Genomic DNA, 23,712 nt, shown 5'->3' with positions numbered 1-23,712 from the left:
ACCCCTGGGACTGTCCTCCACTTCACCTCCCGTCTTTGCTGGCTCACTGCCAGACAACTCTGAGAAAATGGTGGCCTTGTGCCAACCTGCACTTGTGGAGGCGTTAGGGTAAAATCCTGCAACCTATCTCTCACTGTGTCTGTCTTACTGGCTCTTATTTCCATAAATGTCCGTCCCACTTTCTCACACACATGCGCCATTTCCTGCCCACCGTGAAATATAGTCCCTTCTGTGTCCTGATGTAACCCCACCTAAAACAACCCCATACTCTCTGCTGTGCCTGGAGAGCAGAGGGAGAACTATGTATGGGAGAGAAAAAAGAGAGAAAGTATTTCTGCGCGGTCGTTGTGATCTGCAGTTAAGCTCTTTCTCTTTCTGACTTTCTCTCTCTTTATCACACGCTTTGATCGATTGTTTACTTGGGCTGGTTTGGCTCCTTTCAGAGCTCCCTCCCTCTACGTCTCTCTCTCTCTCTCTCTCTCCTTCACATCCCGCCTCTCTCACCCGCCCACCAGTTGGTTCCTGCTTAGTGTTATGTGGCGATAAGAGCGCAGACGAAACTAAAGGAAGAAGGCCCTAAACAGCCCTTTTCACTCAAGACTTGCATCTTCTAGTCCTGCAGTTTTACTCTCTTACAACAACCGTGAGTATCTGTCTCTGCCAAATCAAATGAACAGACTATAATTGTGTTTGGCAAGCAGCAGAGAGGGGATGACAGAGGGACAGACTCACCCCTCCTCTAACCCTACACGGTTAGGGAGAGTGGCGGACGTGCAGAAAAGACTGTAAACTATGTCACAGATCGAGCTGAGAGATTTTCTAGAGCTGCAGCTGTATTTGTATAGGAAACTGAAAATGCTCTGGAGACAGACTGAAAGTAAGTCAGACCTAATGGTGCTATATTTATACCAGAATAAAACCATGATCTAATGCTTGGAATAAAAACGATTGCTGAGTGCAATCACATGCAATTTTGATCCTGCAGAGAGTAAAGTACTTGGCTTTTCTTCAAAATGCTTAAAAAAGTATGCAACAGCAAGGCTGACTGAGCCTCCTTGTTGAAGGCAGTCGTTGCTCCTTCTAGTACCTTCTCTAACGTAACAAAAACAGAATTCAGAGCAGTAACTGTATGGCTTTAAGTGATTTAAGTGATTCATTACTTTGTCTTTAAAAAGGTGTTAGAAAAAAAGGTGAAATGTTTCTGTTTACTCCTGTCCCTCTCAGAAGGTCAGCTCGGACTTTTGAATTGACTATCCGCCAATTTCTCTGCCATTTTAATTTGCTGTGTGTGTGTGTGTGTGTGTGGGAGAGTGTGAGAGTGAGAGAGAGAGTGTGTACGTGGGATAAGCCACAGAACGACAGGTGAAAAGACAAACACAAAAGCAACATTAGAGATACTGTTAAACATTATTCCTCTTTACATAGAAACTTAGATCACTGACTGTGAACATGAAGAACTCTCTACAAACTGAAAATGTACTGTTGTATGCCATAATATGACATTTTGCATATCACTGACCAAGGACACAATTTTACTTTAATATCTCAATGTGCTAAAAGGAACAGTTCACCCCAAAATGAAAATTCAGTTATATGGAAAGTCAGGTGATGTTTTGTAGTCCAGTGCACCCTCAGTCCACCCTCAGTGCACGGTCAAGGTCATGCACCCGCTTTTAACTCAGCAGCTACAGTGAAGGTTCTGGCTTCAAAAAGGGTGAACATAACATCAATTCATATTAATTTGGGATCTCAGGGCTTTCAAAGTCTTGGATTACATCAGGCAAGCTGTATGGAGCCATTTTAGGTTTTTTTTCAATTGTTTTTTTATGTTAATAAACAAGTTTATTGTTTATAAACAAGTCTCTATCTATTTCAGTTGTTTAGGAGAATTCTGCAAAACTGTTTGACTCCAGAAATGTTTTCTGGACTACGAAAATTAATTTAAATTTTTTATCTTTGTGAACTTATCCTTTATTTATACGGTATATTGCCAATATCAATAGACATATGACTGGTAAATAAGTGTGACGTAACGCCTTTTCATTTGAGCATCCATAATGGTGCTGCATTGACTTGTGTATAACATTTTTTTGGAAGAACTGAAAGATCATATCTGAACTGTAAACAATCACAATCTTGAATTGTCTTTCAGTGGCTGCTGTTTTCAGGTACCACTGCAGTATATCTAACAGTAAAATCTAATGAGGTGTCCAGACTGGCAAAAAAGGGATTTGGCTTTCATCCAGACCGCCATTATAAAGCACTTAATTAGATTTTCTGGTTCACAACAAGTTCACAACACAGATACACACAGACACAGACACAGACACACAGACAAACACACACAGACACACTGTTTGCTTTTAAAATAGAACAAATGGCCAATTTAATATTCAAACTGTGGCAACATGAAACATAATGGGCAACAGATATTAAGAGAAGAGTCATCACGTGTAAATGGAGAGTGTGAGTGTTTGTGTGTGTGAAATAATCAAAAATAACCTTACTGCCATCTCTCTTGCCTTAACTGTTGGTTGAACATACTGCTACCTTTAAAGTACTCCTCTGTGTGTCATAAATACAACTTGTGGTGTATTCCAGTGCTTTTGTCCTGTTTACAATACGATTTACTGCGTAACTACATAATACCACATGTGGTCTTTGCATTTACGTTTGTTCATGTAAACAGAAATAACTAGTCAAAGAAATAGTGAAAGAGAAGTGAATATACTTAAATGAACTATAGGCACAAAACTAAAGCCATGAATAAATGTGAAATCAGCACTACTACCTTCAGTTGGAATGATCATCACGATTGAGCCCTTAAAGGGTAACTCCACCAACTTTACTCTTTACTTTACTTAGGTCTTGGGGAGTATTACTACTGCATATGTGGAAAAAAAACCTTTTGTGTCTCCAGATGAAACTGTATTTAATCTGATAAATATCCTCCAGTGATGTCACTCAGTAATTAAGATGCACTATGGGTAATGCAAGTGCAAGGTTTTGAAAAACTAGTCCACTGGTCTAGCATTGCAATCCTATAACACTGATGAACTCATTATGGACTGCTTTAAAAAAAATGATCAAAATCAATACAGCAGAACCAGAGTAATCACTTATTTATTCCATGTGTTCTTCTTCCTTTTCAAAACCTGGTGCCTTCATTACCCAAAATGCAACTTAGCCACTGAGTGACATCACTGGAGGCAATGGATGAGATCACATGCAGCTTCCTCTACAGACACAAAAAGCTTTATAATACTGTTTTAACATATGCAGTACTGCTCTCCAAGACATGTAAACACACTTCATTGTGTAAACTTGGGGGAGTTACCCTTTAAACACAGGCCCCCTACTGTTTTACATGGGAGATTGTACAAGCTTTTGGGAAATTCTCAACACCTAATTCAGTCAAACTCATTTAAAAGTAGGTCACCTCTCTTTTATTACTCCTAAATAGGCGACTGAAGCACTTGACTGTATGTAGCCTTAGTTATTTTCTTCCATCCATCTTAGATAATCAAAATAAGTCAACTGTATGTAGGGTACTTATTTTTTGTCCAGAAGCATTACCTAACTTGTTTATTAAAGCAACATTATGTAACTTTTTTACCTTAACATAACAGCTTCAAAATCATGTCGATGGTACAGTGTTTCTTGTAACAGGGTGAATGGTGTTTCTGTCTCTATCACTTGTTTCTGCACTATGTAACTTCAGTGAGAGGGTAGGATCACAGTGTTACATACATGTTTACTTCTAGATACGTTTTCAGGACATAACATTGTTATGACGTGATGAGTATGTTTGTAGTTACCACCTACATTACGTCTGATTCATTTTCACAGACCTGGGATTTGTACAGTGGTGTTGCACTCAGAAATTGTGGGGGGCACCAAATCTCACAAAATGCCAACTTCTTACATAATGGTGCTTTAAACTAAGATGATAACTGCTGGTAATTAGCTGATCATGAGCTTATATCCATTTTTTCAAAGGAATGCCTGTGCTGTTGATATATGTAATAAACTGTCACTGCTCACCTGTTTACAGATGCTCCGCTTGACTGCAGGGCGCGTGGGAAGCCTCCTGGCCCGGCGCGCCGCCGTGCCCTTGACCACCAGCAGCGCGGGGATGGCAAGCCACGGCCACGGTACACCGACACCATTGTGTTTTTTCATATCTGCTGCTGAACTTACCAACTCTGAAGTAAAACAATAGCACATATGGTCGTGACGTGTCGGATGGACAGTTTTCTGGATAAACTGTGAGAGAATGAGGGGCGGTTTTTTAAATGTCTCCATGAGGTCAAACTTGGCTAGCTAATTGCTGGCAAAGGTGTTCCACCAAATTCAGTGTCCAAATTAGGAATTTTAGCAATAGTGCTACTGCTTACATTTTTCATAGTATTTCAAGTATTTTTTTTTGTTATAGCTGCTGTTATAAAAAAAAGAATACCCAATGGATACAGAGCATCATAAATGAACTGTAGTGTGGTCTGTGACTGTAAAGCACTAGACCTACACTACTGAACATCTAGTCGACCATTATAGTTCCAAGCTAATGGTTGTTTGCACACAATAACTTCTGTCCGTCGTGTAGAAGCTTACGTATAATTTAAATAGCATTATTATTGGTGGTATTTTCAAAGTGTATACATCTCATCTGTTTAAAATGCATCTTTGATGCTTTAATATCTCAGTTATAACAACACTTTGACTTACGTTAGTTTGGAGACCTAATTTCCTGCTGGGCCACAGACTGAAGAAAATGACAGCTCGAGTTTACCCAAAACTAGCAGTTAGTCTGAGATGTCGGTTAAATATCAAGGACGCTAGCAAAGCAACTCAGTAAATGAGATAACAAAACGTCAGAGGTCAGACCCCTGTGTTTAACTATGGACTATATCTTTAAACCTTACAGTTATGGCTGAAAACAACAGTAGAAATAAACAAGTTTGCCAATTTCACATGTCCCCGGAAATGGCTGCTGTTAGCGCGAGCTCACGGTGATTAGCCCTCACTTGTTTAGTCCTCGAGCTTCTTCCAGTCCTTCTACAGGGTATCAGAATTTGGTGTAACACCTGTGGCGTTACATATTTTACAAAAAGCTTACCTGGAGCTTGTTAATGTGGACGTTAATTTGCTGAAATTGGGACAAATCTGGAGAGCACAGCAAAGTACGATAACAGAAGTTTGAGCTAATAAAGTAATTCTCCCTGTTTTAAGTGAATGAACCTTTCTCCACTATTCAGAAGGCCCATGTAGCAGAACAGGCCTCAGTCCAGCAGATGGCGCTGTTGTACCATCTCATGACCAGATAGCCATATAAACAGTTGTGCTTAATCAAGTGTGGGACACATTAGAGACAATAAGTGACCATATTCTACAGCAGGGTGGTGTTTTTTAAATCTTTAATGTACACTGACCCTTCCTGTCTCTGTCCATGCAGAGGTGGCAGGTACGGTGGACATGTCTAAGCCACTGTACAGTGACCGTCAGGACACACCTCTGCCTGACAGAGCCTACAAAGATGTCCTGGACGCTGCTGACAAGGGCCTGAAACAGAAGGAGAAAGGACCGTGGAGCCAGCTGAGCAAAGAGGAGAAGGTTGCCTGTAGGTTCTTGTTCACACACAGGCTGAGACAACACACAGTACAGACAAAAACACACACAACAAGTTTAAAAACACTTAGTATAAATCCAAGACCAGGATCTATTGAAAAGCGCAGGGAAACCAGTGGTATAAATACAGTAAATATAACTCTGAGGTAGGCCTACTTGTATTTCAATATTTAAATTTTATGCTGCGTTTTACCTCCACTCCAATTCAGAGTAGTGGAGTACTTACTGTACTTTTACATATACATTTACTGTATCTGAAAGTCATAGTTACTGTTACTTTACAGATTAAGATTTTAAAATCCTACAATGAGCATATGAAATAAGAAAAATAGCAAAGACTATCAACTAGCTCAAACACTACATGTAACTGCATCAGTAACAATAGGCCTAATCCAGTATTGTATCTAATAATATAATTCATTAGGCCATTAAGTCTGCAGAGTGGGTACTAATACTTTTACTACTAAAAGTACATTTTGCTGATCATATTGCTGCACTTTTACTTATTTTCTTCTCATTCCAATCGATCGTCAGGTGAAGATTCATTGTCGACAAAACATTTCTGTCCCAAATTTCTGTTCTAAACAGCTGAAGTAGATGGGGACTTGTTTTAAAGTGTTATAAGACAACCAAAAATAAAACATAAAATGGCTCCATACAACTCGTCTGGTTTAATCCAAGTCTCCAGAAGCCCAGTGATCCCAAATTGATTTGAAAAGATGTTTATTTACGCCCTTTTTAAACACATTTCACCCTTTTTACTTTAGCTGCTAAGATAAAAGCATTAGCACACACACCGTCTGAAGCTCAACCACAAGTCAAGGGTGTAAATAACACCTTCTCAAATCAATCTAGGATTTTGGGGCTTCCATAGACTTGGAAGTAAGTAAAGGCAACAAAAGGATCTGAATACTTCTCCCCTTGACCGTAACGCCATCATACAGTGTGCAATCTCAAAAATAATCTTTATCTTGAGTTTATACCACCTGACTGAGATGACACTATGGTGGTGACTTTAGTTTCCAAACCTGATGGTTAGTGGGTTGGCTGAAGTGTTTGAGACCAAGAGATGAGGCAAGAGTTCAAAAGGTCAAAATGCACAACTATTTTATTTTTTTTTGTGTGCGCTTTACACTCTGCAGAAAAGAAAGAACAAAGTTTTTAACATTAAAGGTGCAAAAAGTGATTCTTGATTGATAGTTGATTGGACGCTTTGGGTTGGTTCCCCCCAGGTGTTGCATTAACAATCCCCCCACACTATCCCACTTGATTGAAAATTATGCAAAGTAATCAAACCTAGGACACCATGCAGATATTCTGTTACTGTTTTGTGCATCAATTAAAAAAATGGTAAAATAACAATAAAATGAAGTAGCACAGCATGGGTTTGTGGTAATCAACACTTTGGTTACAGCAGAAATACCCAGTCACTCAGTCAAAGCTGCACTTTGGATGTTTTTTCAGCAAGATGTAAGAATTTTAAATCTGAGAACTTTCATGAGCTGCACCCACATGTTCGGTGGATGCTTTTACTGAAAACCAAACCACTTCAAATAAACAGTTAGTTTTGACCTCATTCCAAAGTTTAATTTTCAGCTCGCCACTTCCTGCGTGGGTGACACCAATTACTTCTGGACCAACAGGGTGAATCAACTGAACTGTAGCTCTTGAATGGGATTACCTTCTGTTTTACTCCATATTTTTAAAATTAATATTTAAAGGGGCACTATGTATTTTGGAGAAGAAATTCAAACTCAGAATATTAATGAGGTAATAATACACATTTAGAAACATTTATTTTTTCCATAAGTGAATAAACAAGCTGTTCTCAGAGGACAATAAGGTCCCAGAACACTGTTTGAAGCTAGAAAGGTGGCAGGGTCCGCCACATATAAACAAAGTAAAACAATATAAATGGTGTTGTCCTTTAAGGTCAGTTTGTTTATTCAGTTAATTCAGTCATGAAAACAAAGAGAGTTTGTTTATTTAGTTTGTTGAGGCAGAAAAAAATCAAGTCAGTCTTTCTCTTCTGATTAAAATTTAATCTCCATAACTCTATAGTCCAACTTATATCAACCATAGTGACATAACACAGAACAAGAGAAAGGAGAAAAATATCCACATTGCATTAACAGTACACTTTCCTCATTTGTCTTCCTGACCTCTATCTCTGCCATCCCTCCTGCAGTGTACCGGCTGATGTTCTGTCAGACCTACGCAGAGATGAAGCAGTCATCAGATGAGTGGAAGACTGTTATGGGGGGTATCTTCATCCTTTTAGGCTTGACTGGCCTGATTGTCTGGTGGCAGAGCATCTACGGTAAATCTCTGAAAGGACAAACCCATCTCTTTAAAATTTGACGAGGACAGTGCAAGTGGCCGGGAACAGAAGAGCTTTATTGCCTCCACATCACACACCTGGTGCCACTGTCTCTTACTGGCCTCAGACCTTTTTCACAGCACACAGTTTGACTTATGGCAGAAAAGGCAGAGCTGTAACTAACAACGTTAACAGTGGCTCTGTTCCTTTTAAGTATCCCCGTTCACCAGAAACCGAGCAGCCAGCATGCATAATCTTAATGGACTTCAGGCTTTAGTAATGTTATGAGTTACACCAGTGTTTGACAGGTCAAAATGTCTGCTGTGTGAAAGGTTTATGACCAGAATAAAACTTCAATCACACGTTTTTTTTGTGTCAGTAGGCATGTTTTTGAATATACTGACTCGAGTTGATTGACGTGCTTTACAATGTCTCTATTCCTCCTTTGCTCCAGTCTACCCTGAACGCCCCAGGACCTTCGACGAAGAGTGGAAGGCCAAGCAGCTACAGAGGATGTTGGACATGAGGATCAACCCTATCGAGGGCTTCTCAGCCAAGTGGGACTATGAGAAGGGCCAGTGGAAGTAAAGAGCGTGTGGCTGAGGTGGCACAGAGCCTGGACCCATCACCTCAGAGACGCCTCCATGAAGCTGCTGTTGAAGTCCATGTCATTTTGAATGTTGCATTGCAGCTGTCAAAACCACTATAAAGATGGAGCATGTCCATTGTGAATATATCTAGGGCCAGTTAAATCTGTGCCACCTGCGGCTCTCTCCGCTTCAACCACTGCAGCCTGCTGTCATGGTGACAACTGTATCCGTCCTGTTGTAAACATATAATAAAAAAGTCCTGCTTGTATCTCTGTCTAACCATTCATTTTTTGGAGTAAGCGCTCAACTGATTATCTGCCTGCTTCTGTAGTGCCAAGGCAACATTTGATCAAATGCAAAGCAGCGTACAGAGACATCATTAAAACGAAGAGTCTCATCATTGGATTCATTCCTTACACTGCTCACTCAAAGTGATGGAAAGTAACTTAAATGAAAAGTTCATCCAAAAAAGGCAAACTCAGTCATTATTTACTAACCGTGATGTCGATGGAAAGTCGGGTGAAGTTTTGTAGTCCACAAAGCATTTCTGGAGCTTCACAGCAAAGCAGCATTCACTGAAGTAGATGGGGACTTGTTTTAAAATGTAAAAAAACAACCCCCCAAAAAACCCTGAAATGATAATGTTTTTCTTTAATACATGCACTCAAATACTGCATTCAAATACAATTCTGAGGTACTTTACTTGGTTATTTCCTTTTTTGGCTACTACTTCACTTTATTTGAGAGGGAAATTTCGCTCTGCCTTATATATTTGGCTACTTTGCTGGGGATTTTTATACAAAAGATTTGCTTCAACATTATGTATTGATCCATGGTTAAAAAAATAAAAATATAGCTTAGTCCTTAAAGTCTACAGTAAGAATATTTCAACTTGGTATTGATGCAAAAATGGTCACGTATTTTATAAAATAAGGTATCATACTTCTATGATAGCCATCTGTGTTATTGCTTTCATGTTTTAAAGTAGACATCTTTCAGTAGGTTTATTTACATTAAATACAACTTGAAAAATTTTCACTGCACTTTTCTTTACTTGAGTTTGAGATAATGACTTGATGATTTTAAAACTCAGCTATAGACAGAAATAGCTCTATAAGATTTTGCAGATTTAACATTCCATTCTGCATAATAAATACTTTTATTTGAGATTCCTTAAACTTGCAATAGACAACATGTTGTCTGCTTCAACATATCATTATGGAGTAAATGTAATTGATATAGAATAATGAAATCATCAATGTTTACATTGGCTCCCTATGAACCTTGTTATCACTTTACAGTTTCGTCTGCCACTGGGCACCTGGGAAAAGGTTTTTGGGAGGCGCTTTAAAAAGAATGCACAGAAATAGGAAACCGAAACGAGACAAATAGTGAAAAAAATAATCATGACATGAACTCAGAATTATAAAAGTAAACATCAGAAGAAAAAGCAAATAGTTTCCAAAATAGGAACAAAAGGCTAGTTTTGAATAATCCAGTGGAGGTTATGCATTTAATATTAGATGGTACATCCAATCAAAAAGACTGCTTCACCCTTTCTTACAAACTGAGTGAACAGAGAGGCAGAGCGTATCAGTGTATGTGGCTTCAAATGAACTACCTTATTAAAATGAACGCATTAAATATTCATAGGATTAATGGAATTGTCTTCTGGCATAAAAAGACAATCAATTAAGAGCCTCACTGACTACATGTCAAACTCCACATGAGCTATTGTAAATATAATTTAATTATTAGAGATCAAGTTGCATTATGATACACAATATTAATCAAATGTGTATTTTCCATATGACATTCTGCCATAAGAATGCTTTTCACAGCACAGTTTGACTTCACAATAGGTCAAGTGTTACTAAGAATATTACCTCAGTTCTTTTAAATGTCCCTGTAACTAGAACTGACAGATAGATGGAGAGCAGTTTTTGTTACCGTAATGCTACTTATTACACCTGTGCTTTTGCTGCTGTGACATGTCAATAAATATGTCAAAAAGGCCTATCCTTGTTTGTCATATCTTGCATTTTTCATACTTCAACATACAAGATTTCAACACATAACAGTGGTATGATGTAATGAGTTTTCTTTGTAGTTAACACCTACATTACGTCAGACAAATTGTTACAGACCTGAGCAGGTGAACAGTTTTAGGTTCCTGAGAATCAACCCCCACCCTGATAAAGAAAGTCATTTACAAAATATTGTTCAAATGATGTTCTGGGTAACATTTGTACCTGTTGTATCCGCTGCTGTATCACAAGACTACAGAGCAGCTTCTTTCCTAAAGCTGTGAGACTCTGAACTCATCCTCAACACTCCACTGTGAATAGTTTATTTGACCTGATTATTATTTATTCATCAGTCTGTATAGTTTTCTTTTTAGGTAATTACAAATTCTACAATTGTGTGTTGCATAATGACAATTCTATTAAATCTTACTTACCAAATGGATAAAATTAGAAGTGTTTATCTGAATTGTCTCTGCACAATGGTTAATCTTTCTTTACATGCACAATTCCCATTTCCTCAAATTGAGTTCAGCAGTCATTGTGGGCCATAAAATTAACTTTCTTCTGGCTCATTTCTTGAAATAGTCTACCTTGAATATTTAACAACATGTCTTAATGGGAAACTCTTCATGCATGTTTTAACACACCCACTCACGATCCAAGACACAGACTCAGTACATCTTTCAACATGGGCTTTATTAGGTTCAATGCAATTTATAGTTTTACAATGGCATTCTAAGACACAAACAGACCATTGGACATGGTTGCGATCTTTACCTCTGTATCCTTTCTGACCAACATAATGCATCAGAGCGCTAACTTTTTCAAAATATCCTCTTACTTTGCATTTTTGTGTGTCGTGGCAGTCCAATAATCCTAAAAAGAAAACACAACGAATGACAATTCACATCAATGTAGAGATGGAAGTTAAGGCCATTTGAAGGGGCACAATTATGCTTTTTACACCAAATATAAATAATGTTTAGAAGCCATCAGTTCAGTTTTTCTTAAATATGTTACTAAGCTAACGTACTATTCTAATCAGTTTAAATAACTAGCATATATATAGGATCGTGCCAATGCTGCTGTCACACTTCCTTCATTTGTGCCTCCTTCAAGAACATTTTGCCACACAGAAATGCACACACACACATACACACACACACACACTCACATACGTGTAGGAAGGGAACTTGTTTCAGCTGAGGGCCAGGACAGCAGAGAAAAGCCTGCGAGCAGCTTCTTGTTGGGGCGTACACTAGAAAAATATATTTATACTGTACTGGAATGTATGAGAGCAGACCTTGGCTAGTAAGATGCTCAGGACACAAGCATTTAGAGGATGATGCTCATCAATAGTCAGTCTTTTTATCTGGTGAAATGTTTGTTGCGAGGGTCATAATCAGGTCTTTAGAGAGAGACATCCATGTGTGGAAATGTTTGTAAATGCACATGATTATGTGATGAAGAGGAGCAAAAGTCAACATTGATGAAGAGACATGAGTCCTGCTGTGAAGATGGAGGCGCAGCCGATAGCTGGACACTCACACTGACAATGTAGTGACAGATGTTTTATTTTACACTGCTTTACTCTCTGGGTTCTACGGTGAATCTAGTTCTCAACCCTTCTTGGATGAGAAAATGGCGCCTGTCTGTCCTGCACCACACCTGTATTGTGCTTTACTGAGCTGCTGTAACACACATGAACAGAAGCCAGGACATGTTCGCTTTCAACAGTATTTAGAATGAGATCAAGATTAAAGCAGTGGGAACAGGGAGGAGTACACCCCACCTTCCCTCCCGTCTCAGTAAATTATAGAGCTGCCAGTTGTTGGTGCGTGAAACACCAGGCGACAAACACTCCTCAGACTCCAGCTTTAAATTAAAGATGGAAAGATGTTGAGAAACAAAGACGAGGTCTTCCTCCACCCGTCTCTCATGGACTACATCTGACTGGCAGGTGTGTACATTACAAACGTGCGTTCGTTCCGAGGTGTGTTTGCGCGATGCAGCAGGTGGGCCAGCTGTGACTGACACACGTGACTGGGTGCAGTGACAGCCAGGGGACCACAGAGGAAGAGGTGGAGCTGGATGGAGAGGGAGAGAGGAGGAGAGACGGATGGAGATCTGACAGATTCGAGGTGTCTGGGGAGGATAGAGGAAAAGAAGTGAAGGGGGGGTGTGAGGACTGTGAAAGCGATGCATGGATAACTTGGAGTGAGCGTGTGTGAGATGGGATATGAAGGTTTGGGTGTCGGTTTTACGGTCCTACAGCCGCCGACAGCTGCTGATTCGCTTTAGATGGTGAAGAGACACATCATGACACATTTCTAAACTAACTCAAATGACATCTGATGCAGAACTGCATTGGACAGCTGCTTTATCGGTTTGCTACATAAATCTTCAAAAGGCTATGATGTTCACTCTGGTATAACATGAAGCTTTACTGTGTTGTTGATAAATGGAAGATTTGACTAAAGGTTCAGAAGTAAGGAATGATTACTGAATTAGCACACAAAATGTGGAATAATGTAATCTTCTTGAGCACAGCAGGAGATAATTGGGATTTTATTGCAAAATTATGATGGAAATAAGTCCAACACCTTATTTTAACCACCCCTGTTGATTAGCAAACAATTATGACTGCACATAAAAAGTGAATTTAATTGTCAAATCATTAAATCTCTCATTACTCAATTAAGTAGATAAAATGTCTGTCAACATTTCCCACTACCTAGAGCAAAGTCAAGTGTCTTGTTTTGTCAGACCAACAATCCAAAACTCAAAGATATGTAATTGAAATGAAGTAATATAATTGAATGCCATGGGAGAAAAGCAGCAAATTCTTGGAATCACTAGATTTTCAAAATTGTTCCCTACATTGAACAATCAATTAACTAATCGTTTGCAGCTCTAAAACAGTAAATCAACAGTTTATAACACACTGTAATGTAGTTTTAAACTGACTTAAGGATATCACTATTATTAATATATTGTTTCAACAATTTGTTATAGCACCAATTATGGATGTTTCATGAAGATATAATTGTTGACAAATACATTCAAGGTGTGTTTTTGTAGAATATAGTAAATGTAGATTCAAAAACATAGGGGGCAGCATATCCCCAGAGTCACCAACACCTGCTGCTCTTTGCTAGTTATCCTTGGCTGTAGCTAGCTATTGTTAGTGATTTAGCTCGTGGCTCAGTTAGCCATGGAGCAGGTGGCCCTAGAGTTTGCCTGGACCGAGACCTCAGATCAAGGAGGGGGGAAATCACCGCGGGCAACAGTGCTCAGCTCAACTGGATTTGGCAGCCTGAAAGTGAACATGGCTGGACGCTGACCTGGGACAGAGCATAGCCTCTAAGACCGACGGAGGCGATTTACATCAGCTCTGACGAGGACTGACTTTGGGGCCAATAAGACATGGCAGGTGGAGACACCATCATCGGTTGATTGTGGAAAGACAAACCAAGACTGTTTTGGTGAGTTTTATTTTGTTTATTGTTGTGTTTTACGGTAAGTTAATGAGACAGTTACGCTCGTCTTTGTTCAGAAAAAGAGTGAAATTTGAATTTTGTCAGTGTACGGATGTTTTTTTCTATTTGGTTTGGAAAACAGATGTAAGAGTGATTCCTTTCTTGACATTTTGTGAGTCATTCTCATCATTTATCACACTAAAGGCTCAGACAGCTTGTGAAACGTAGCAAACCAAACTTGCCACTGGCATATACTGACCAGCTGAAACTTGCCTCTGGTGTTATGAAAAAGTGATTAGAAGTGTGTGGGCTGGGGCTAGCTGGTTAGCGTGCTAACTTCAGTAGACATCTCTGGAACAAAATACATAGACATCTTTGACATAATGTCAGCACTGTTGTTTCTTCACATTCTGTTGATACTTAGTTCATTTCTTAAACTAAAATTCTGGCTGTATCTTACAATTACTCCTTTAATAAACACTTAGAAACATCCTTACACCTGTTCACAGCTATCTTACAGTGTGTTATTAACCATTTTTAAACTGTGTATATACTGCTTATATATACTACATAGGAGAGGTTGAAATAAAGTGTTAGCGAAATGAAACCTTTACATCCAAATACCCAACCTTAAAGCCAGTTTGAGTGTCGCTGTGACCGGTCTCTGTCTGTTGTATGTGTTGCTACAGTGTTTGCTGCATTCTTCAGCTACTGTGTAGTAAACATGGAGGGTGTGAGCCATGGCGCCCTGCTTGTATGAACTGCAGTTACACTGATTCTGAGAACTTGCCACACACAGTGGTCTGGCACTCAGCAGGCTGACTAAACACAAACAGGATAAAACCAAGGCCAAGTATGACCATGAAGCACAGACGAGCGGGAGCAGTGGGGCTTTAATGGTTCACAAATCCAAAACCAACAAACATAAACAGGCAGAGGAGTTATTTTCCCATTAGCTTTTTCAGTTTAAGACTCCCATATTTTATTAACTAAAATCTCTTTACCATTAAAAAAAAAACCCAATGAGCATGAAGGACAAAACAATCCGTGTTTGTAACCATGGATTATGATGTTATACTATATGTGGTGGTGATCAGGATGGCTGGCAGGAACTACTGAAGCTGTTCAGGGGCAGGTGCTACATCCTCCCCTGCTTTCACTCTCCATATGGCACATACAAAGCTATTGTAGAGCTGTCTGTTGGGACGAGCAACCAAACAAAGCTTCAAGACGAGACATGTAGAGCAGCTCAGGCCCCACAACACAGACTTTTTATATCAGACAGGTTCGGGTTAACTGTGAAGAGTGGACTCAGTTTCAGCCTCTTTTGAGAGCAAAAATGGGAAACCAAAATTTGTTAAAACTAGTACATACAAACATGAAGAAAGAAAAATTATACAGGAACCAGTGGAGAAAGGATTGAAAGGAACGATTGGATCAGTGGATGAAAGAATAACGTCTGTCCCTGTATAACCACAGATTTTTCTTCAGGGTGGAAGAAGGTGAACAAATGAATACGAGTGACTCTTCTCTTTCTTTTTCTCAAAAGTTCAACAACATGTGAGGGTTCTTAGTCCACCGTGAGATGTGTGAGGGGAAAAAAAAAATAAGAGTAAACATCATCAGCAGTTCTGACGAGACAAACAGGACCTTCATTTTAACTTCCTTGTTGTGGGGAATGAAGGAGGCAGGTCGGGGAAGAGTGTTGGGAAGGTTGTCGTGGATCTCCCTTCACAGGCGTTTCTGGGCGATGAGTGAGCCCACCACGACCCCGGTCACCAGGGTCATCCCCGCCAGCAGCCACTTCTTGAAACTCTCCTGAGACCTCCTGCTCTCTGCCGCCGCATCCTGCCCGAAGATTTCGGCAAAGCGCTCCTGCCATGAAAAAAAAGGGAGAAAATGGGAAAGGAAGGGGTTAACCAAGTGTATTTGCAGCTGACAATGTTAGATGTATTCAAATTTGAAAAAACCCACAGGCATTCCCTGAAACTCCCCTTTCAAAGAACAAAAAGGTTCAGAGAGTCAGGTAGATTCCCTTCTGTAAAGGTCTCTAGGCCTCAAACAAGCACACTGCAGCTGAGCCACCCACAGCTGGGTGTCCAAATGACTGGCACAACCCACATGGTCACATGTGGAAATTTCCATCCACCACAGCAAACATACAGGTGAGGCACGAGTAGCAAAAAGCCCCAAAAGCCTCCAGCATCAACGCTGAACACAGTAAAGATTTCACTTATTAAAATGAAAAATCCACATTGTTTAATTCGGCATCAGGACTCGGTCACGCCGAATGTTCCAGCTCCCCTCCCCTCTGCAGCATCCCATCAGTTCTGCAGCCGATCCCTGCAGAACCGTTGTTGTTGCTGAAATTCTTTCCCACCGTTGTCCTCAGATTGCCAAGCCTACATTGCCGCCCACTGAAATCATTTCCTGGAAATCAGCTGCACAGCACGCAGTATTCATCCCTGGCCAAAAGGAGGCGCCAGACAGAGTCAAATCCTATACACAAACACAACAGCAGATCAGCTGAGCAGGACATGGCCCACTGAGTCACTACTGATGATGCTCGTGTTGTCCACACTTCAAAACTCAAAGTGCTTCATCTTGGTAAACATGATCTGTCAGGCTGATGCTCCCTTAACTGCAAATCATGGTAATTCTATCCGAACTAATGTGAAAATGACTCATTCAGATGTCTGATGCTTAGTCAGAGGGGGACTCAACAGGCGGGACAGAAGGTTTTTCATAAAGGGGGGCTGTTACTGGAAACTCTGCTCAGAAAGGAGACCGGAAGAAGAGAGTTACAGGATGGAGAACTTATCAGTGAAGGAATGCAAAAGAAGAGGGGAGGGTGTGTTACTGGAAACAGAATAATAATAAATTAGAGGATATCATCGGAGCAGTATTAGAAGATCCGTTCCAGAGAGCTGGTTTAACAATATCTGAACCATGAACTCTGAGTTGACTCACCCCGTGATGGGAAACTCTGCAGTTGACCACGGGCATGCCGATGCCATAATTAATTCAGCTCCAAAATTCGCCATGGCAACAGGTAAATAAAAGGCAAAACCTCCATTTTTATCCAAGGGACCAACAAGTATTTATGCATGAAACATATCTTAAAAAACAGAATTTAGAAAAGAATGAAGTTAATAAGTCATCACTTCATTTGTATTCACCAAAGTCAACTAATGCATCACTTACCACGCATCCTTAAAGGTGAAAGACATTTGAATCATAAACAAACTAAACAAACTCTCTTTGTTTTCATGACAGAATAAACTGAATAAACAAACTGACCTTACAGGACAACACAATTTCATACTGTTCTACTTTGTTTATATGTGGCGGACCCTGCCACCTTTCTAGCTTCAAACAGTGTTCTGGGACCTTATTTTCCTCTGAGAACAGCTTGTTTATTCACTTATGGAAAAAATAAATACTTCTGAGTTCAGTGAGTTGAGTGTAAATATTACATTTCTGAGTTTAAATTTCTTCTCCAACTACATTGTGCCCCTTTAAAGTAGAAATATGTATGGTTTAGTTTAAACAAATAGCGTGCAGCATATCACCAGAGTAATGGCTATCTGTTGCCAACTGTAGATGCCATTAGCTAGTTAGCTCGGTTATCCCTGCAGCTATCGGTCCAGACTGGGAGCTCTGAGCAGTATTACAAGAAATTCATTCACAGTTTAGAGTACTGGTTGTAGCCTTACCCAGTATTAATGATTTAGACCATATAAAGCCACATAACCTTCAATATGATAGGACTATTCAATCAATGTGACCAATCACACCATGAAAAATGTGAGATTACTTACTTTTCAATAAACATTTCAGTACAGGACACTGTTCAGATGACCTTCAGCTCACAAAAAAGACGGGTAATGCATACATTTTATCTAGCTGAGGATAAATACGCACTGTGCAGTATTGGAATGTGAGGGAGGAGATCACGGTTCCAAGGCATGAGAAGAATGCATAAAAGCCTTAACGTTAGTAAAGTCTGTCCTCGGGGAACGATCCAATATCCAACCAGGATTTGGATCTTCCTTTCCCAACGTGAATCTCAGCAAATTAATAAGCTTCGATATCGACTGGATCAATAAGGAAATGAAAGAGCACATCCGAGAGCTCCTTAAGGCCCTAAGGCAGGGCTGTAGGGGAAAACCACTGAGAGACACAACAGTAAGTAAGGAACTGAAAAGGCAGAGTTTCCCCTCAACTCACGTTTTACAAACTCCAGTTTTCACTAAAGCCACATTCTGTAACAGACCCTAAATGGACATATGAGTGGAATAATACTATGAGGTAATGGGGGAGTGACAGTCACCAATCAGAGGTTGTCCGCAGAGAGAAAGGGTCTGAGGAATGAGGAGGTGTAGGCATATCTCATTCCTGAGACATTCCAGGAGTTTTACATCATTCTGATTCCTCTTTGATTACAGAACTGTGGAGTGTAGTCTCTCCCATGCATGAGTTTCTCTTGCTGCCTGATGTGGTGACGTCATCATCATCATCACCAGTGAACCACTACAATAAAGACTGAAGCTTGAACAATGAAACTGACCTGCCAATGAGTTCTCAGGAAACATGCCAACAATGAGAGTGCAAGTTACAGGATGACTTCTAAATAATATGGACGTAGGTGGGCGGTGATGACAGTTCTGAGGAAACGAATCGTTGCACTGAGGCTTATAATTCTAAGAAAGTGCAGGGAGTTAATATGCTGGTGGAAGATAAGAGGGGAGATGGTGCAGTGATGACCTCACTTCTGTGGCGTGTGTGACAACCTCAACCAGAAACTAACTGGAAGCTGATTTTATGTGTCATCACCACAGTAACATACACAATGGCGTATTGGTTATAACACGCAACTGTCACGCTTATTTTCAGGGCTTTTTTTTAGAGCCCTTTAAAATAAACTGTATTTAAGGGTAAGTCTGGTGATATTCCTTTTTTTTTTTTTTTGTTATTTTCAAGAATTTCAATGAAAAGCCAAAACCAAAAATAAATGTATTCTTCTGTAAAGTATTGTCTCAGTGTCTAAAGCCTGATATATCTTATTCCTCTGAGTCACAGAGCTCCATTGTTGTCCAAAGGCTATTAAAAACACATCAATGAGCCACACTGTTGCACTGAATGACATTTAACGTTTAACTGAAGTCCTCTCTGTCTCTCATACAAAGTTCACTTGAAGCAAGAATTTCACCTTCAACTCAATCATAATTCCTCATCTCTTACTCACAGGAACACCGTGGCCTTATATACAGACTCTCTGACCCACTCGACCAAGGCCTTGTTAATGACTGTGAGGAATCAAAGAGCCTTTTTACTGTCTGCTGCCAAGGAAGAGTAAATATTTGTCTTCTACCTCACCTTGACTTCCTACAGGCCTTGATACAGCACAGGAACATTTTTCAGGGAAGATTAACTGGCCTTCTCACTGGCCTTAAAACCATGGACGTCACTTATGAAACCTGGAATAATAGACAGGAGTCAAAGTGAGCCTTGAGTATCATTAATACTAAGCTGCATTGTAGTAAAGCACTTTGAATTCGCCACAATGGATTGATAAACTGTACTAAAGTAAATAATGAAGGAGTGTGATTAGACCTTACTGTGCATAATGTAATGAGTCAGTGTTTTACTGCGGCCTTTTAGTGTTTCTTAATGCAGAGGCCTATCCCTTCCTGTTAAACACTTGAGAACAATGAAGCAATGTGGGTATAGAGAACAAACTACAGCACCTTGTGACGGTGACTGTCACCAGTAAAGCTGACATGTCAAGACTTGTCATTCGATGGCAGGAAATATATGATGAAACAATGTGTATAGATTATGTGGTGGTGCAAAGGCATGCTCCTTCGAATGCTTTACAAAGTTCAACATTACTTGTTCATGCTTGCGTATATACAGTATTTATATCCTCATGTTTTATTGGTCCTCTGGTGTTGTAGCTCTATTTTGTCTGTTGACAAGAGCTGCGGTCCAAATCTCTTCCTTTTTCTTTTTACTTTTAGTAAATATTTCAGCTGTTTATACATCCTTGCAGTCAGTAGTGCAAGATTTGGGGTATAAGGAAAAACTATGCAATTTGAAACTCTGCTTCAAATAGCTGTTGATATGATAGATCTTCCATTACACAGGGGATTGTGGGTCAGAAAAGCTGGATCCCTGTATTTTTGCCATACTGCTTTTGACATGCTATGTATCAGGACATACCAAGTCCTTTCCTTGAATACGAAAAAGTATGGTGGTAGGGGTGATGGAATGCCGCCCAAGCATCTTCTTAAGAATATTAAAACGTAAACATGTAACTGAAACAATGTATTGTATATCGTTAGGGAACATCCAACAGCATTTCCACAAATGTGTCCAGCACGGTGGCACAGTGGTTAACAATGTTGCTTTACAGTAAGACGGTTTGAATCCTGGCTGGGCCCTTTGGTATGGAGTTTGCCTGTTCTCACAGTGCTTGCGTGGGTTTCCCCTACCATTGAGACATGTATTATGGGTTAAGTCTCCAGTCAGTGCCCTAGTCCAAGGCAGTGGCTTGGAGTGTTTGGGGCTTTACAGTGGCTGCCTACTTCCTGATAAAGATTGTTCTTCTTATTATTATTATAAATCTGTCATGTCACTTGGGCTTAGTTTGGGTGGCAGTTGTAGGTTTTGCAGCAGTCATTTTGATTGGTAATTTGTTGGGGACTGTTTCCAGCTAGACTATTTTCAAATACACATGGTGCTATAGTGAGTAATCCAGACAGCAGGGCGGTACCTATAGGACTAATGCTTCATTTCCACATAGGCCTGTGGGCATATGTGAGTCAACCCTGAGTTCTTGCATTACTAAGGGAACCTCCCCGACCTTTGTCATGTTTGTCAAACTCCTCCTTCAGTTTTTTTTTTCAGTCTGGACATGCCTGAAATACGTTGAATAAATGTGTAACCTTTGCGGTAGATTTCTTACAGACTAAGCACTGTGTGGCACAAGAAATTTAGCATGAACAATTAGCTAACTGATGAATGTAATACAGCTCTATTTATACTTTTTAAGTGTTTGAGGACATATATAGCTAACACTGGTGGCATGCTAGCTTTGTAACATTTAGAGTGCACACATAACGTTAGTGCTTCATACGTCTTTTAACAAAATATTTGAGAAAAAAAAATTACTTCTCTCTCACGTTAGCGGTGGCGTTTCTATAAATTTGTAAAGAAATGTATTGTCTTGCATTGAAAACTAATAAATTATGGACACAAAAAACACACAACAGAGCTGCCAGGCTCCACTGCAAAATATCCAATATCATGCATCCCCATTTCAAATCTACATATAAAACAGATGATTGATATTTGAACTTTAGCAATAGCACCTGCAGCTAGCTACTGTAGCTCCTGTTCTCCACCTTTACCATCTGCCTCAGCAGTTCCACTTGTGATTAATTTTCCATTACTGAGCATCTGTACCCAGAATTTGAAATATAATATCAATAGTCACTTTCCTGCCAGTTATTCTATGAAGTCTCTGCCTGTAAACTTCATTTTTCCAATTGGAAGTCAGAACATCAAAAATACATCTTTTCTGTAGTTTCAACATCTACAGAATACCCCTGGTACAACCACGGGAGCCCCTGGATTATTTCTTTCCAGCATTACCAGTCTGCTCACTATGCACATGTCAAGGCAGCACTGTTGGTTTGATATGTTCAGTCTCCACTAGTCCCACCTGGCAGGTAAAGCCAGTCTTTATCTACTCTCTCCGTTCACTTTCACACGGTCACGCCTTTATTTCTTTATCTCTGTTCCATTCCCAAAGGAAATCAGGTGCTAGGCAGCAGCCTTCCAGAGTGCTTTCAGGCCTTGTCTCCGTTTTTTTTTTCTCTTGCTTTTCAGTGTCTTTAACTTTGTCTTTCTTCGTTAGCTGGGGAGAAAAAAAAAAGGATGAGTGAAGGATTAGCTCATGAAAGCAAAAGGTTGGATATAAGAGAGAGAGAGGGAATGAAATGGTGAAGGGGCACAGGGAAGGAGATTCTGCAGTTGGTTGCCACGGCTACCGGAAAGCAACTGATTAGCGTGTGTGATGTGTGCGAGTGTGTCTCGGCCTGTAGGACCATCCTGTGGCTGACAAATGGCCCAATACTACATGTGGAGAAAGGAGCGTTTTAACGATCATTAGCAGCAGCTTCCCATTCATCAGCTCTGACTTGTCGGTTGCTCCAGTGTTGCACCATAACAAGCTGCAACAGTCAAATCCCCTGATTGTAAAAACCCCTGACCACAACACACACACACAAACACACACACAGACACACACCGGATTAACAGCTCACATCCTTTTCCTTTTAGGCCAAATGGGGCTGGGGATGAATTGAAATTCAATAACTTGGGGACACCTTGAAAAAGCACGTTGCTTTAATATTAGTAATCGTGTGTGCAATCATGACTTCAAGCTGAATACTGAGATTATCAGGCTGTGTGAGCAGATACTGGAATATATTAAAATAAAATGACAAAAAGTGAACACATCACAAACTGATGATGGTGATAATGATCGCTAGTATTTATAAATGCTTTAACAACTAGTCAATTATTTGATTGATAAAATAAGTAGTTAACCGTTTTCAAAACTGAATTTACATAATTTATTAGGCAAATATTTGCTGGTGCCAAATTCTCAAATACGAGGATTTTCAGTTAATTGGGAATACTTACTTACTCAGTACTTACATATGTTTTAGACCGTTTACTGGATAGAAAAGGAAATCTTAAGACTAGAGCCTGAGCTATAAATCAGACAGTATTAGCCAATCATGTTTGTCAGATCATTGCAGGCCAGAAATTCTAGGACATGTTTGAGGTAATTTAGAAACAGCAGCTTGCAGAGCTTTAATGGACACTATATTGAAAGACATGTGAAGCAATGGAAAGAGGATCTTCATAACGGCAATGATTTAGATGTTTGGGATTGTATTCAGGCCTCCTATTCTCCTTTTCTTAATAAATTAAAGAAACACAACAGCTCATGTTATAAACAAAACTGATCTTAGCCTTTGTGTATAGTGTATAGTGGTGTATTACCTGCAGTAGATGAATGTCAGCTCTCCCCCTGTGTGGAAAAGCAGGGTGTAGCACCAACAGGGAAGCAGAGCATTGTACTGCTAAATGGTACCGACAGCAAGACGTAGGAGCTGACGGTCATCGACTGCAGGTGATACACTGACTACGGATAAGTACCTCATACAACCCCACATCAAAAGACCCCAACTATCACTTTAACAGTAAAATGACAGCTGGATCTTCCATGCATTGATTTGAGTTGGCCACGTACAGCCAAAGATATTACTACAATTTTGAATTTTTGTAGAAATGGGGGCCTCTAAGTGACTTAATCCAAAGAGGCACTCTGCATGACAGTTTCTGACGTTTCTGTGTGTGTTATTATTAGACGTGGATTTCCCTCTACACAATATCTGTGTGTGTAAGGTGTGTGCTTTCTAAGATCTTTATCAAGGATCAATTATATTCATCCCCCGTTCACCAGTTTTATACAGTTTCCTTCTTCCCTCTCTGTTAGAGCTCAAGTTTATTGTGACTGATATACTGATAACTGTATTGTACTTATGATTGGCATTTTTCACTATTTTCTATTTAATAAGAAACAAGTAACA

General features: G+C 39.8%; 2 protein-coding genes across 2 annotated transcripts in view; one reads left to right on the top strand and one right to left on the bottom strand.

Annotated features, from left to right (window-relative positions):
• The first annotated feature begins 226 nt into the window (after positions 1-226).
• cox4i2 (cytochrome c oxidase subunit 4I2) lies at positions 227-8,803 on the top strand. The gene is made up of 5 exons (XM_073470139.1): positions 227-643; positions 4,055-4,154; positions 5,453-5,617; positions 7,814-7,945; positions 8,400-8,803. The coding sequence occupies exons 2-5, from the start codon at positions 4,055-4,057 to the stop codon at positions 8,531-8,533; spliced, it is 531 nt and encodes a 176-aa protein (XP_073326240.1). The 5' UTR covers positions 227-643; the 3' UTR covers positions 8,534-8,803.
• A 2,437-nt stretch (positions 8,804-11,240) lies between these two features.
• bcl2l1 (BCL2 like 1) overlaps positions 11,241-23,712 on the bottom strand; it is a 33,737-nt gene continuing 21,265 nt past the window's right edge. The window contains 1 exon segment of the mRNA XM_073469938.1: positions 11,241-15,916. Coding sequence (XP_073326039.1) covers positions 15,773-15,916 — 144 coding nt within the window. The 3' untranslated portion in view covers positions 11,241-15,772.

The sequence above is a fragment of the Pagrus major genome, chromosome 7 (assembly GCF_040436345.1).
Source record: "Pagrus major chromosome 7, Pma_NU_1.0".
Lineage (NCBI taxonomy): Eukaryota > Metazoa > Chordata > Actinopteri > Spariformes > Sparidae > Pagrus > Pagrus major.
The sequence above is the reverse complement of the archived record's forward strand: the minus strand, read 5'-3'. Positions and strand labels throughout refer to the sequence as shown.

Bases quoted from the DNA above. Each gene is read 5' to 3' on its own strand.
- cox4i2 (XM_073470139.1), top strand. From the start codon at position 4,055: ATGCTCCGCTTGACTGCAGGGCGCGTGGGAAGCCTCCTGGCCCGGCGC. The intron at 4,155-5,452 runs GTACACCGACAC...CTGTCCATGCAG, and splicing joins GATGGCAAGCCACGGCCACG to AGGTGGCAGGTACGGTGGAC. The intron at 7,946-8,399 runs GTAAATCTCTGA...CCTTTGCTCCAG, and splicing joins CTGGTGGCAGAGCATCTACG to TCTACCCTGAACGCCCCAGG.